We start from the raw sequence: 14,220 nt of genomic DNA, 5'->3' as shown, positions 1-14,220 counted from the left end.
AGCATTTTTGTTTCTCCACAGCCTTGCCAGCATCTGTGGTTTTTTGACTTTTTAGTAATAGCCTTTCTAACTGATGTAAGATGGTATTTCACTATGGTTTTGATTTGCGTTTTTCTGATGATTAGTGATATTGAATGTTCTTTTCATGTGTTTCTTGACCATTTGTATGTCTTCTGTTGAGAAGTGTCTGTTCATGTTGTTTGCCCACTTTTTAATGTGGTGGTTTTTTGCTTGTTGAATTGTGAAACTGGTTCTTGACCTGGTATAGATGGAGGCTTAATTACATTGGATATTGGAAATGGAAATATAAACTGTGGATAAAAATATGTACATTAGGTTGAGTGGGTTAAATCATATGCAAATCTGGGTTGTTTTGCTAAATTAGACTTTTGATTTACATAATAAGAGTTTTATGGTATTATTTGAACTAAGTAGTCTGGGGACCAATATGCCATTTATAGAATATAACCTTCATTGTTGGCACCTAGCACATTTTAATAATTAAATTTTAAATGAAGGAAATTAATAGGGATACATCTTGAATTTTTGAAATATTGCTAAATGAAAGATATAGATATTAGCAAAACATTTGACTAAGTGGAAACTTCTCCTCACACTTTTAATTTTGTTTTCACTTCTCACCTAGTTGGAAGACGAGGTTCAGAGATTCAGCCTACACGCTGAAGGTCTAAAACTTTTTTTGGAGATGGAATCTGGCTCTATCACCCAGGCTGAATTTCAGTGGTGTGATCATAGCTCACTACAGCTAGAACTCCTGGCCTAAAAACATCCTCCTATCTTAGCTTCCACAATAGTTGGGAATACAGATGTGAACCACAATATCCAACTAATTAAAAAATATATTTTTAAAAGACAGGGTCTTGTTATGTTGCTCAGGCTGGACTTGAACTCCTGGCCTTAAGTAATCTTCCTGCCTCAGCCTCCCAAGTAGCTGGGATTACAGCCAATGTGCCCAGCATAAAAGGTGTTTTTTTTTTTTTTTTTTTTTTTTTTTTAAATTCAGCAAGCCAGTCAGTTACTTAAAAGCCTCAGGTTATTTGTGTAATATATATTCCAAACTCAGTAACCTATATTCAAAGTCCTACACAATTTAGTTCCATTCTGTCTAGCTTTCTTTCCAACCACTTACTAACAGGAGCTGTCTGTTCCAGTAAGATTGTCTGATGCTATTGCACAAATTGAAAATTCATTTCTACCTGTAAACCTTGCCCATATAATTTCTTCCTCTCAACTTCTCTATTGTTGTGTAAATTCGGTTCATCTTTCAGCATCCAGTTCTCCTGCAGTCCTGGCCCAGTCTCTTCCATCCTCTACTTGGAATTTCCATGTTTATTCTGTTGGGGGCACTTCATCTTAAAATGTCTTACATTTTTACTTAATTCTTTCTTATATACTAATTTTCTGGTATGATAACCTTTTTGAGGAACTGAATCAGCAAGCACATAGTTCAAAATCAGAAATGGTCGTGATATGAATTGTTTTGAACTGAATTAGGATTCTGGGAGAGAGCAGAAATTCTGTCCTTAGCTTTCAGTCATTTATAGAAGCCCATATTGGGGACATGTGAGCAGTGGGAGCTGTCCCACATTTCAGCTATTCACTTCTTGCCCCAAAGCTCAAGGCTGGATTCCAAATTGGCAGAGAAACCATGTTGTGAATGTGGCTCTGAGCCCGACATAGAAGGTTTGAAAAGCAGATTCTATTGCTTGATTTTTGTCTGCTTTTCCCACATATCCCTCTGTTCTTGATCATCATCCTTACTCATTTTACTACACGCCAATCTCTTTTCCTAACTAAAAGGGATATGGATATATATTACTCAAAGACAATTCTTTTTAATCACCAACTTCCATGTTTCTGACAAGTAAGTTGCATGGCTTCTGTGAAGGGCAGAATGTTCAGTTTATTAAGCTCAGAGTAGTTTAAGATTTCCTATATGGTTAAAGTACTGTATTTTGCTTAAATTTCATGAAAGTACTAAGGAAAGTATAAACTGAGGGTGTTGATCAATTGTAATACGTGTAAAGTCATCCAAACAAAACACTGTTGGGCTTCCCTAAGCTAAAGAGTAGTTTTGAATCATACCTAGTAGAATAGGGCCAGGAGGTGCAGGATGGGGTCAGGAGTAGGGGCAAACAAGGGATGTGTTTTGAAAGTGAGAAGAAAGCAGATTCTTTCTCCAAGAAAATATTTTTTTTAAATATCAAGTAAACATATAATAAAAATATCTTAGATATAACCATTGTAATACATTCACTACTTATAAATCCTTTATCAGACAAACTGATGGGATTTAATATCAGCTAAATCTGCTTGTTTTTGTCTCTGGTAACATTGTAGTTTCTACATATACTGACAATTCATTTATATTTATTGCTTTTATTTTATTATCAACAGTTCTTAGAGTAAAAGAAAAATCAATTTTTCAAAAAATGCATTTAGTATTTAAAAAGATCATTCAGTATCATGACAAATGAAAACTTCAGAAAAATGTTCATAGTTTATGTTGAGAAACAATTACAGTTAAAATCTAAAAAGTGGGAAAACTTGTAATGATTTTATTTACATAACAATGTTGATTAGGTTCACAGCACTTAAAACTGTAGTCATAACTGAAATATCTTAACTTGCATTATTCATTAGAGATGTCTTTTACACGTGACCCTTTTCATATCTGCACACTTGATTCAAGGGTATTTGCTTCATTATTTATCTGCTGTCACAGTGTGAGAAAACTGCTGTAACACAATAATTTTGATGTGTTGCACTATTGCCAGCATTTCATTAAATAAAAATATTATTTTTTTCTTTTTACATTTCTCAGTTAAAATTCCTAGCAGAGAAAAAAAAACTTTGTTAAAAGAAAGAAACTATTTTATGACAGCAGCGTTTTAAATGAGGTTTGTTATGGATTCCCTTCATAGCTGCCCAAGAGATTTAGGGAACATGGGTGTTGCCAGCGCAGAGTGAAGCCCCGGCGTGTGCTAGCCCTTGTGTGGGCAGCTGGGTCAGGCTCCTTTCTTAAGAAAACAATCCGGCTCAGGGTCCTCAGCGCCCTTTGTTATCCTCCCCACGAGGTGATCAGTTGAAGTCTCTGTGGTGACAGAACCAGTTTGTAACAGGCTTGTCTTTCACGGTCCTGTCTCAGGGTTGCTGGCAGGCTGGCGAGAAGACCTGACAAGAGTGGCAGCAGAGGAGTCTCAGTGAAAGACGGAAAGGCAAGAAACAGGAGGCTTAAACAGGCGGGGCACACTGCTCTGCTGCTGCAATGGGTTGGGTGGAAGAACTAAACTGGCAGCTTCACATTTTCTTGCTCATTCTTCTCTCTATGCACACAAGGGGTAAGGAGATCAGTGCCCTACACTACAGTGCGGACCTGGCTGAGTTAGCATCTGATTTCGTGGCTTTTATCACAGAAGGGAAAGTTCAGGCCAGAAGTTCAATGTCTAAAAAAATTCCATCCCCTATCCTCCAACTGCTCTGTGATTTTACTACTTTCTCTATTATGGCAAGGCTTTCTAGGTAGTCTGTTAGAATAATTTTAAAGAGACCTAACATTTCTGTTTTCTCTAACAATTGAAAATTAAATGCAATTCAACTTGGAACTTGAGCAAATTCATTCTCAATATGCTAAAACAGTATATATGTGAAGAAATTTAAGAAAATAGCAATTCTAACAAACTTTTTTCTGATCATTTTAGCTTAAATATTGTTAGATTTTTATAGGTTAGCTAGTTTTCTTTGATGTTCATTATCATTTTTATATGAATGCATTGATTAAATCTTTAATTTTGCAATGGCAATAATTATAGTTTGTGACTATGTCAAATGTTTATTCACCTTTAAGAACAGGGGCTTGCTTTGTAATAATTTTGTTCAGAAGAATTGTTAATTCATCAAGTTGACTAAAATATAGCAAATTTTAAAACATTTAAAATTTTTGAATAAAAGGTAATTTTAAGAGTAGTTGAACTGTTTTCAAATGAGAAGAAAGCTAATGAACTGAATGTGAAATAACTGGCCTTCTTAGTGATTATAAAGAGGAAGTTATAAGGTTGGAAATAAGGAAATAATGGCTTTATAAAATGAAGCCAGATGATAAAGGGAATATGTATGAGATTGAAATGTATTTAGGCTCAACTTTGTGTACTCGTAGATGCATATTATAGAACTAACTTAGCTATTTATCTGAAGATTGTGTACTTTTGATTGGTATTTGCAGGATTCAGATTTTCATAATCTCAAAGTATTTTGTGACACTATTATGTTCTGTGGCTTGACTATACGGAAAATGTTTTTAATTTTGGTATACATACATATATTTATACTTCTATTGGTATATGTAAGTTTAATTTTTGTGTATTGATATGAAGGAATGATAGGTATTTCATTGACCTAGTTTACTAGCTTATTCTCTATAAATTGTTATAATCTAGTACCTTCTAGGGAGAATAGAAAGACTTCAGGGAAATTGTGTTATAAGAATGTTCCAGGAAGCTCAAAGCATGATATATATGAGGTGAAATTCTCATTCCTCTCTTCTAGTTACTGCTTCTTCATTGCTGAGTGGTAGTTGCTTACTCTCTTTAGGCATTGTCTTTGAAATACATGAATACTTAAATTTAGTATTGAGTTATGCCAATAAAAAGCAAAGAGGCCATATGCTACAGACAGAATCTTTGAATTATAAAATGCTAAGCTTAGAATGTAATTTAACATAACGTGGTATAAAATAATGTCTTAATGTCTTACTTCTTCTAGTGAGGTGGTTGACGTCCAGAGACATTCCTTGTCTTCCTCGAGGTCATATAGGTATAGGGAGCCTTTTTAAAAGGCTCCCTTTGCAGGGCGTGTGTGTGTGTGTGTGTGTGTGTGTGTGTGTGTGAAAAGCTCCCTTTACAGGGCACTTTGTGTGTGGGTGATGTGTGTGTATGTATGTGTGATGTGTGTCTACTTAATTTATTTTATGTCATAATTTATTAGTGGCTAAGAATATGAATTCTGGACCCAGAATGCCTGGTTTTCAATCTTAGCTCTGCCACTCACTAGTTGTGTGAACTTGAATAAATTATCTCATTGTTGTCTAATTTTCTCAACTGTAAAATAGGGATAATAATTATATTTACTATAGGTTTAACTACTAAATGAGTAAATACACATAAGCACTTAGAGTAGTGTCTGGCTCATAATATTGCCTGAAGGTTTGCTGTTATTAGTATCATTATTAATAATTTAGGCAAAAATAGGAAGCAACCAAGCTAGGAATGTACACTGAGGTAAGATTGTGACCATCCAACCAATCATCTTAGTGTGATGAACATGTTAAATCCCAGTTGACTTTCCCAGTTTTGTCACCAATTGACTTCTTTGTTGTGGAACTCTCTGTAACTTTCTTTAAAATTCACTTGTTATTTACTTATTTTTGTCCTGACAGATACAGAATGTGCTATTAATGGGGAAGGACTATGAGATTAACCAAAATTAAGCCACTTGAACTATTAAAGTGAAATATTCATTGACAATTTCTGACATGCTTTACAATCATTCTGCATCTAGTTCAGTGGAATCATGATCACAGAAAAGGAAAATATGAAGCACTGTTAAATGATGTGGTCATGACTTTTGAGTAACAAAGCCAAGGTTAATATTCCGAGATCTGAAATCCATATTTAAAGTAAATGTGTTTCAAAATGACAACTTGAGACATTTGGAGAATGTGAGCATCAGGTGCATAAAAATATTTTGTTAATTAAATATGTGGAAACCTAAAGATTTATATGGAGCGAATATCTGTGATATTGCAGTTCCACTTCTTTCCACTTGAGCTTGTGACAAAGCTCTGCAAAGTCACAATAAGTGGAAAGAAGAACTCTTCCTACTTGGAATAGAAGCAAGGGTGACCTACGTGTGTGGTGATTCATCAACCTAAATCTTATCATTGTCCACGTCTTACCTTAAATGTTTTACTCAAAAGAGACAGCCTTCAAAAAAGAGGAGGCACGAGTACCGTCTTGGTAGACGTCTTGAACTGCAAGTCTTTTAAATACTGGAATATAGTGATTGCTTCAGAAACATATTTTTAAAGCTAGGAAATGGGGAATTGCCTTCCTAAAAGTGAAAATATGACCTGAAATGTTCAAAATCTGTAGTGTTTATTTCTACTTGAAATGGATTACTTTTAGATTGAGCTACTTGTACTGTCCTGCACCTTTATTCTCCAAACATAGTAGAGACTCACAGGCAGTCATAATGAATACAGTACAATGTGTAAACAGTACTAAAACATTGAATATAGTACAGTCTATAAACAGTATTAAAGCATCATTTTGTTCACTCCCATTCTTCTTAAGTTCTGTTAGGGGAATTTACTAAAGTTATAAAGATGATAGACTGACACACCTAAAAACTAAAGGACTCTGGGTTTGTTGTTCTAACACAGTGGTGGCAACAATGTCCCCTTCCTGACGTGGATAGGCCTCACGTTCCATCATTTAAAATGGTGAAATTTTCATTTAGTTCCCTGTCAAGTGTACATGTGAAAATTTCTACAATTTTTCCCTCATAAAATAATGCTAATAGTTTATTAAAGCAATCAGATTAAATAAAAGTTGGTAGCCACATTTATTTTAGGAGTGATTCTACACTGGTAAAGATGCTTACAGGGAGAGGAGGTGAGATAGGAAGTAGAAATCCACTCTTTTGTGAATATGGAAAAATCCTCAAGCCCAGTGATCAAAACCAGATCCAAGCCTCCACAGTCCTTACAGTTTTATATAATCTGATTTTATGTACCACCTCTCCATTGCCAGGCCGTATTCCATAGGTTTCCTATTGTCATATTTGTCTATGGCCTAGTTGACACTAATTTCAAAATAAAAAAATCTGTTATAAGTTTTTTTTTTTTTTAGTAAAATCAGGGCAATTAGGGAATCCAGTAAGAGGAGGATAACAAACATGGCTGTGAATATGTAGTGTCACAGTTAGAATAATATTGCTGTGGGGCATTGGTTTTTGGTAATATTTTTAAGTGAAAATGATCCTTATTACCATATGGCAAAGTATAGTGAAAATCTGAACTGTTAGACCAACACAGCTGTTAAATGCATAAATATGGTTCTGTGTTTAAAATATTTCCTACTACAGCTATTATGTGGCATTTCTAACAATTAATCCCTGGCTGTTAATCGGCAGTAACTACAAGTTGTGGTGAGCATCACAGATATAAGGAATTTGATCTCTGGTCATTTACCTGGGAGGAAGATGGCTAAACTATAGTTTTCATCTTTAGTGCTGCACATGAGATTGGACAGTACATTCACATAATTGCTGAGTACAGACTGAAATTATTAGGTTTCACCTTTTTTTGTAAGTTATTTTCAAAATACTAGTAACCATATGCAAGTCTTTTATGAAGGCTTTTGAAAAAAATTGGAACATGAAATAACTCAAATTAGTTTCTATTTTTCCTTATAAGCCAATTGAATCTGAAATAACACTGTAGAAATATTTTATTGATTTAGAATTGCCAGGAATAAATCTATATCTTCTTCCCCCAACTTTTCAAATGCATATCTATTTTTAGAATTCATACAGGAATTTGAACAAATCCTCAAATAAGAAAGTATTGACAACGAATTATAGAACAATTATCTTAATCAGCTAAGTTTTCTGTTGAGCTTTCTCATGCTGCATTTTAGGTCCAGATGCACCCTGATCTTGATTATTATATTTTTTTATCTGTAAAATAGTGACTTTTTCTATCTTAATAGATATTTGTTGATTTTGGAATGTGAATAGTAAAATCATCAGGATGATCTTTTTACTTTGCACTCAGAATAACTTTATTCTTACTGTAGGCCTCTCCATGTTTCTTTTAACTTGGAAAATGACTTTCTGAATTAACTGATTCCTCTGCTTGATACCATCTCTATTACATTATTTTGATAATAAGTTAACTATATAAAATCATAGTATTGATATTTCAGTTATAAAGAACAGAGTCTTAAGTAGAGAAAGAAGTTTAATGCAGACATAAAGAGAAGCTAAAGGAAACACAGGCCTCATGGTACCCAGAAAGCCACGAGGACCTGAATGTCTCCATGTCTGTGTCTCTCTCTCCCTGAGGGCCTTGTGCACATTCCACTCTCGCTGCATGTCTGCTCCCTTCTTTTCTTTTTGTTTAACATTATGTAATGGATGCTCCTTGCATTTAGGATAAAATCCAGATCTTTCTATGTCCTGCAAGGTTTGGTATCAGCTGAATCCTGACTAATCTTGTACTCGTCACATTACATACTGAGCATTAGCCATAGAGGCCTTTTACTGAAAACAAGAGAAAGCAAAGAATGATCCAACTTTTTTCTCACTCAGGTACTTCACATATCCTGCTTTCACAGTCTGGAAAGTTCTTTGCCTTTCTACTCTGTTTATCCATACATTTGTGTAAGTGCCATTTAGTTAAGTTTTCCTTAACGGTCTAAATTAAATAAACTCCCCTTGATATAATCCCTTATTGTGTTTTATTTTTCCTTTATGGTTCACTTCATAATTTATCATTATATATGTCTCCTGCTGGAAGCTAAGCTTCTCAGAAGAATGAACTGTCCATTTTATGTATTGCTGTGTCTTGAGTGCATAGCACAGGCTTGGCATATAGAGGAATCTTTGTCCCTGGACATACTTATAGTTTCTTGCTTGACTCAAAATGGTGGCTGCAGTCCCTAATGTTCCAAGACCATTCTGCTTAGCTCTACAAAGTTAACTGGTAGATGTTTCACTTTTAATTTTAATTTCTTTGGAGAAAGAATTCGATTGGCTGTGGGCCTTTAGAATAATCAAAGGTAACCCACTAGCCATGTTAAAGGTTTTGATTGCCAATGTAATCCAAACCCTCTTCTGGAAAAACTGCACCTGCTCACAGTGTCTGTTATTGTCTAATTTTTCTAGAAGACAGTTTGCATTATGTTGGCAATGAAAAACCTTTAACATGGCTACTGTTGTCACTTTTAATAGCAATATAAATACTTACAGGACTCTTGTTTACACTGAATTGATATTGGCTAGCAAATGAATTATTTATCAGGTAAATATTTTGAAAATTATTTAAAAAACACAATATTTCTCATTTGAACTTTGTTATTCAGCAAATATTACTAAAAATAATGATAATGTATTTCTATAGGTCCTACAGAAGTATCTTAATAGTAAATAAAGCTATATCTGATATCTTTTTCTCTTTAAAAAAAGATGCTATAGAAATTCAGGATATCAACATGGTAGCAGAAATAATGTATGAAACAAGTAGTGTAGTGACTTGACAGACTTCAGTTTGAGGAGATTGTTATATACAGGTTTCACTCATTTATTGAAATGTTAGATGCAGACTAAATGTCTCAAAAAGAATATCTCATACATTTTGTATTTATGATTTCTGACCAGGAGATGAGTTTGAGGCTAGAGTTATACATCATTCAATCAGATTCTGGGCACTTAATGTCTGAAACTATGTGTCTGATTTCTTCTGGTGTCCAGAGGAAAATTAATGTACATTTTGAATTCACTTGTGAAAAACCTCATTAGTACATAGTGAAAATTGTCTTTGGCTTGTGATGTTTTACTGCCATATAGTATTCTATGTTACATAATGTCCCCATAGTCATATTGTTGTCTTCACAATTTTAATGGGAGATTTACATATAAGGAAATAGTGACTTATACACTACTTAAAAAGTCAACTGTGGGACTTCCATAATGTAGAAACTGCACTGATGAGATATCAGCCAAGTGTGAATCAACTTAGTATAACAGAGCATCTTAAAATTTTTTCTGGCCATTTCTGTTTACCTTTGATACAAGCTATGCCAAGGCCAGTAGCACGGAGCTTCAAGAAATCCAAGTCAAGGTTTGTTTTGCAAACTCCACATGAAATTATCTTTCTGTTATTACATTTGTAGAAATATTCATTATCAAATGAAGTCTTTGCTGAAGTGTTTACCTTTATTCTGGTTTCTCTCTAAAAGAAAGCTAATTTTTTTTTTTTTTCAAATCTGAAAAACTCAAATCAGTATTTCAAATCACTGTTTTTTTAAATCTGAAAAAATGAATACACACTTGTTGCTTGCAATTGTGTATAGTTTTAATGATTATGCACTTTTTTATGGGGCTAAATCTCAACTGAATGTCTTGGTTAGAGTTGATATGCACAAATATGTCTTGTTTTCAAATTGCATTATAAAGAAGTCTTTTTATATTCCTACCTTTTTAAAAAAAGTTAATGTTGAAAGAATAATATGCTGTATTTACCCATGAAATATTGGCTGATTTGAGTGAGGAAATGTGCACCAGCTCTTTGGGGGGAATAGTTGAGTGGCTTCTCTGCATTTAACTTAGGCTTTGAATTCACTGTAGTTACTGAGAAGTGTGTGCAGTGACCTGGAAAACAACAACAGTAACAAAAGACGTCCGTCGCGACACGTTAACAGAAAAGGGGTAGATGCCACTTAAGTTGCCTCTTTACTTCACACTTCCTTTCACACATTATACACATCCGCACACACGTTTCATATATACATTTATGCTTTCATAGGATTATTACAGTTTATTGAAATCAGATAGTATCACTATTTCCTACTTAATTTCTTATGCCCTGAGTAAAAACATGTTCATATTGGGGGAAGAGTCTGAAGGAGAAAGGACCTTCTGCTAAATCATGTGATTTTATAGGCACATGACATTCTTTCAGTGGGGGAATTTCTGGGGGGCCGTTTTTGGGCTGATTTTATACAGATATACCAAATGGTTTATTCATAACATAAGCATATTAGTAGCTATTATGAATAATATTAATCTACTCTACTTAACTTATTATGGTAAAAAACATAATTTTCTGTCTTTTTTGTTAAATAGACTTAATGACAAACATCTTGCAAATTAGATTTCATATATTTCATCTCTTTCTTATGCTCAATTTAATCTATCAAAGCTGCACATTGTAGAAGACATCTGGTATTGAGCTTAAGCAGCTGGGTTTCATTTGTAAGGGTTTTGAGCAAATTTCGGTGCTTGCCAACAATAATATAACAGTTGGCCAGTGTGTTTTCCTTGTGTCAGATTTGTGCAGTGTGGCAAAAGAGACCTGAGTTCAGGATCAGGTGATTTTCTGCCTCTTTTTGGCCTGTCTGGTGGGACTTGTGTTTTGCAGATGTTCAGTGAGCATTGGCTGAGCACTTGCTGCAATGGCCATTGAGTAGGAATCAGCTGGTAAGCAGTGTTTGACCAACACTCCCCCAATTTTAGAAACATGGAGTCTGCAGTTTTCACAGCATGGTTCTATGTATTTACTGTATCAGAATCACTACAGGTCATTGTTAACATACAGGTCCCAATATTCCATTTCAAAACCACTCACCAAATATTTGGGAGTTGAGCTGAGAAGGCTTCCATTTAATAAGCTATCCCAAAGGAGTTTGTACACATTGAATTTGAGATAATAAGGTTCAGTTTATTCTTTACCTACAGTTAGAACCTCTAACTCCACTTTCAGAGTAAGAAAAGACACTACATGTACTTAAAAGGTAAGAAAAGACACTACATGTACTTTCAGACTTTGTTTCAAAAGTAACTTACCCATATACTTAGACATCTTTTTATAAAATGTTTTCAGCATGATGTGTTGTTTAATAAAACAGTTGTTCTAGCACTACACAAATAGTGTCCCCAATAGTGAAGAGGGATAAGGGAATCTTAATTTATTGTGAACAATCCAAGTGTGAACTGAAAGGTTTCTGAAAGAGTGAAATGAAATAGGAATCCCAAATTTCTTGTCTCTTCCTCAGATACATATAATTAAATAATTTCTGTCTCCAAATAGTCATTAGATACCTATTAAGCTCCTGGAAATCTGTTCAGAGTTTGGCTCTGTGATTGTTCCCTCAGAAAACACCGTGTTGGCAGTTTGCATGTTCCTGAGCCGTCTGCTCATCTCCAGTTATATTAAACAGTTATTCCCAAAGGAAAAAGTCATACCTTTGTGGCTATCTAGGCAGTTTTGGGGACTGTCCTGAAAAGAAACTAAGTCATAACTCTCTTTCCTGCTTCTGCTGGAAAAGATCTATGCCAGAATTCTTACTACCTTAGTTTAATATTATTTTGTGGATTCTGAGTCCAGAATTGAGTTTTCCAGATAAACACTTTTGTGTTCCCTGGCAATATGGGAACATACCCAGGGAATGACTGTGGATGATGTGCGATTTGCCTCTTTGGAAGTAAATAGATAATGACTGATAGTTGTTAAAATGTCATTAACTGGAAATGTACTTTTTAACTTATCTTGCTTTGAAAATTAGCACTCAAGATAGCTATTTTAGGGAGCTCCTATGTTCCCTCAGGGACTTTAGACTTGATTTAGAATACACACACACACACACACACACACACACACACACACACTCCTCCCTCCCTTCCTCCTTCCACTTAATATACACAGCCCATATCCCAGAATATATAAAATTAAAAGAGGGCAAGAGAAGGGGCATTCCAAATGCTTGGGATTGTCCTGTTCCATAATCCATGTCATGCATGGGCTACATCTGCAGCTTTTTAAAGTTTCTGGAGGAAGCTCAGCAATGCAGCTGTCTCTAATGTACTGTGAACCTTGAAAAGGAATTTCCTTTCAAGTCAGAACGGAAGTCGTTTGTGTGTGGGATGCTGGAGCTGAAGGTTTCCTTTAACAGAAAACAAAGGCTATTATGTAAACAAACATTTATACAACCTAAATCAAAAAGGCACCTATCCTCCCATTTGAGAAAAGACCTATTTTCTTTTTTGTGTGTGTGACAAGGTCTCACTCCATTGCCTAGGCAGTAGTGCAGTGACGTGATCTTGGCTCACGGCAACCTCCACCTCCCAGGTTCAGGTGATCCTCGTGCCTCAGCCTCCCTAGCAGCTGGGACTACAGGCACCTGCCCCCATGCCCAGCTAATTTTTATATTTTTAGTAGAGGTGGGGTTTCACCATGTTGCCCAGGCTGATCTCGAAATCCTGAGCTTAGGTGATCCACCTGCCTTTATCTCCCAAAATACTTCGATTACAGGAGTGAGCCACCGTGCCCGGCTGACCTAGTTAATTTTTATTACCTACTTTTGTTTTCTCATTTTCGAAAGTGAGGAAAACGAAGCAGAAAGTTGTTAGGTGAATTGTTTAAAGTTTCACTATTAGTGCTAGCATCAGGACAGAACGTGGGATCCTAGAGTCTTCAGTTCTAGTTCTTTAGGGATTACATTTAAATTTGCCCTTAGGATTGCTGTTTAGGATGTAGGTTTAGAAAGCCAAAACAAGGTCTTTGCCACATGATGTGGTTTGGATTTGTGTCCCTACCCAAATCTCCTGTTGAATTGTAATTCCCAGTGTTGGAAGAGGGACCTAGTGGGAGGTGATTGGATCATGGGGGGGTTTCTCCCTTGCTGTTCTTGTGATAGTGAGTTGTCATAAGATCTGATGGTTTAAAAGTATGTGGAACTTCTCCATTCACTTACAGTCTCTCCTGCCATCATATGAAAATGTACTTGCTTTCCCTTTGCTCTTCCCCCATAATTGCCAGTTTCCTGAGGTCTGACCAGCCATGCCTCCTGTACAGCCTGTGGAACTGTGAGTCAATTAAACCTCTTTTCTTCATAAATCACACAGTCTCAGGCAGTTTTTTATAGCAGTGTGAGAACAGACAAATAAACCACAGGAACATTTATTTAAGAAACAGGTTACAAAACCATACCCTACCACTACCACCACCATCTCTAAGAATAAATGTCAGTGTATGAATAAAGCTTAGAGCTGATAACTTTCTGCTTTGATATTCCTATGTATTCTAATGTATGTATTTTAATATTCTAATATATTCTAGTTTGCAGAAGTACTCTGTATTCAACCACATTTAGGCTTTCATAATTTAATGATTATGGGAATGCAGCTATTGCACAGTCTGTTCTGACCTAAAATACCTCAGTGTCTGAGGTCAAAAGGGGACAAAGTAGGAGAACACATTTGAGTTCTAGGAAAAATAATTTGTACCTCAGATTGAAGAATGGAGCACCTTTTTCTTTTTTCTCTTCCTAAAATGTTAATCTAAAGAGATTACATGCAAAATACCCTAATTAGCTATGACTGTAACTAAGAATTGTGATCTGCAGCTGTACACCTTGGGAA

General features: G+C 35.3%; 1 protein-coding gene across 18 annotated transcripts in view; it reads left to right on the top strand.

Annotated features, from left to right (window-relative positions):
* Positions 1 to 14,220, top strand: part of BMPR1B (bone morphogenetic protein receptor type 1B) — a 413,639-nt gene that overhangs the window by 302,067 nt on the left and 97,352 nt on the right. The window contains exon 5 of one of the 18 annotated variants that reach the window (XM_078366793.1): positions 3,170 to 3,239. The exons of 16 other annotated variants lie outside the window; for them this stretch is intronic. Coding sequence is in view for 1 of the 2 variants with exons in the window: in XM_035293291.3 (XP_035149182.1) it covers positions 3,290 to 3,362 (73 nt within the window). In the remaining variant the exon portion in view is untranslated. Of the gene's footprint in view, positions 1 to 3,074; positions 3,363 to 14,220 lie in introns of those variants that run through there. One more of the 18 variants, XM_035293291.3, reaches the window with a different exon arrangement.

The sequence above is a fragment of the Callithrix jacchus genome, chromosome 3 (genome assembly GCF_049354715.1).
Source record: "Callithrix jacchus isolate 240 chromosome 3, calJac240_pri, whole genome shotgun sequence".
Taxonomy (NCBI): domain Eukaryota; kingdom Metazoa; phylum Chordata; class Mammalia; order Primates; family Cebidae; genus Callithrix; species Callithrix jacchus.
Note: the sequence above shows the minus strand (reverse complement) of the source record. Positions and strands in the feature narration are given on the sequence as shown.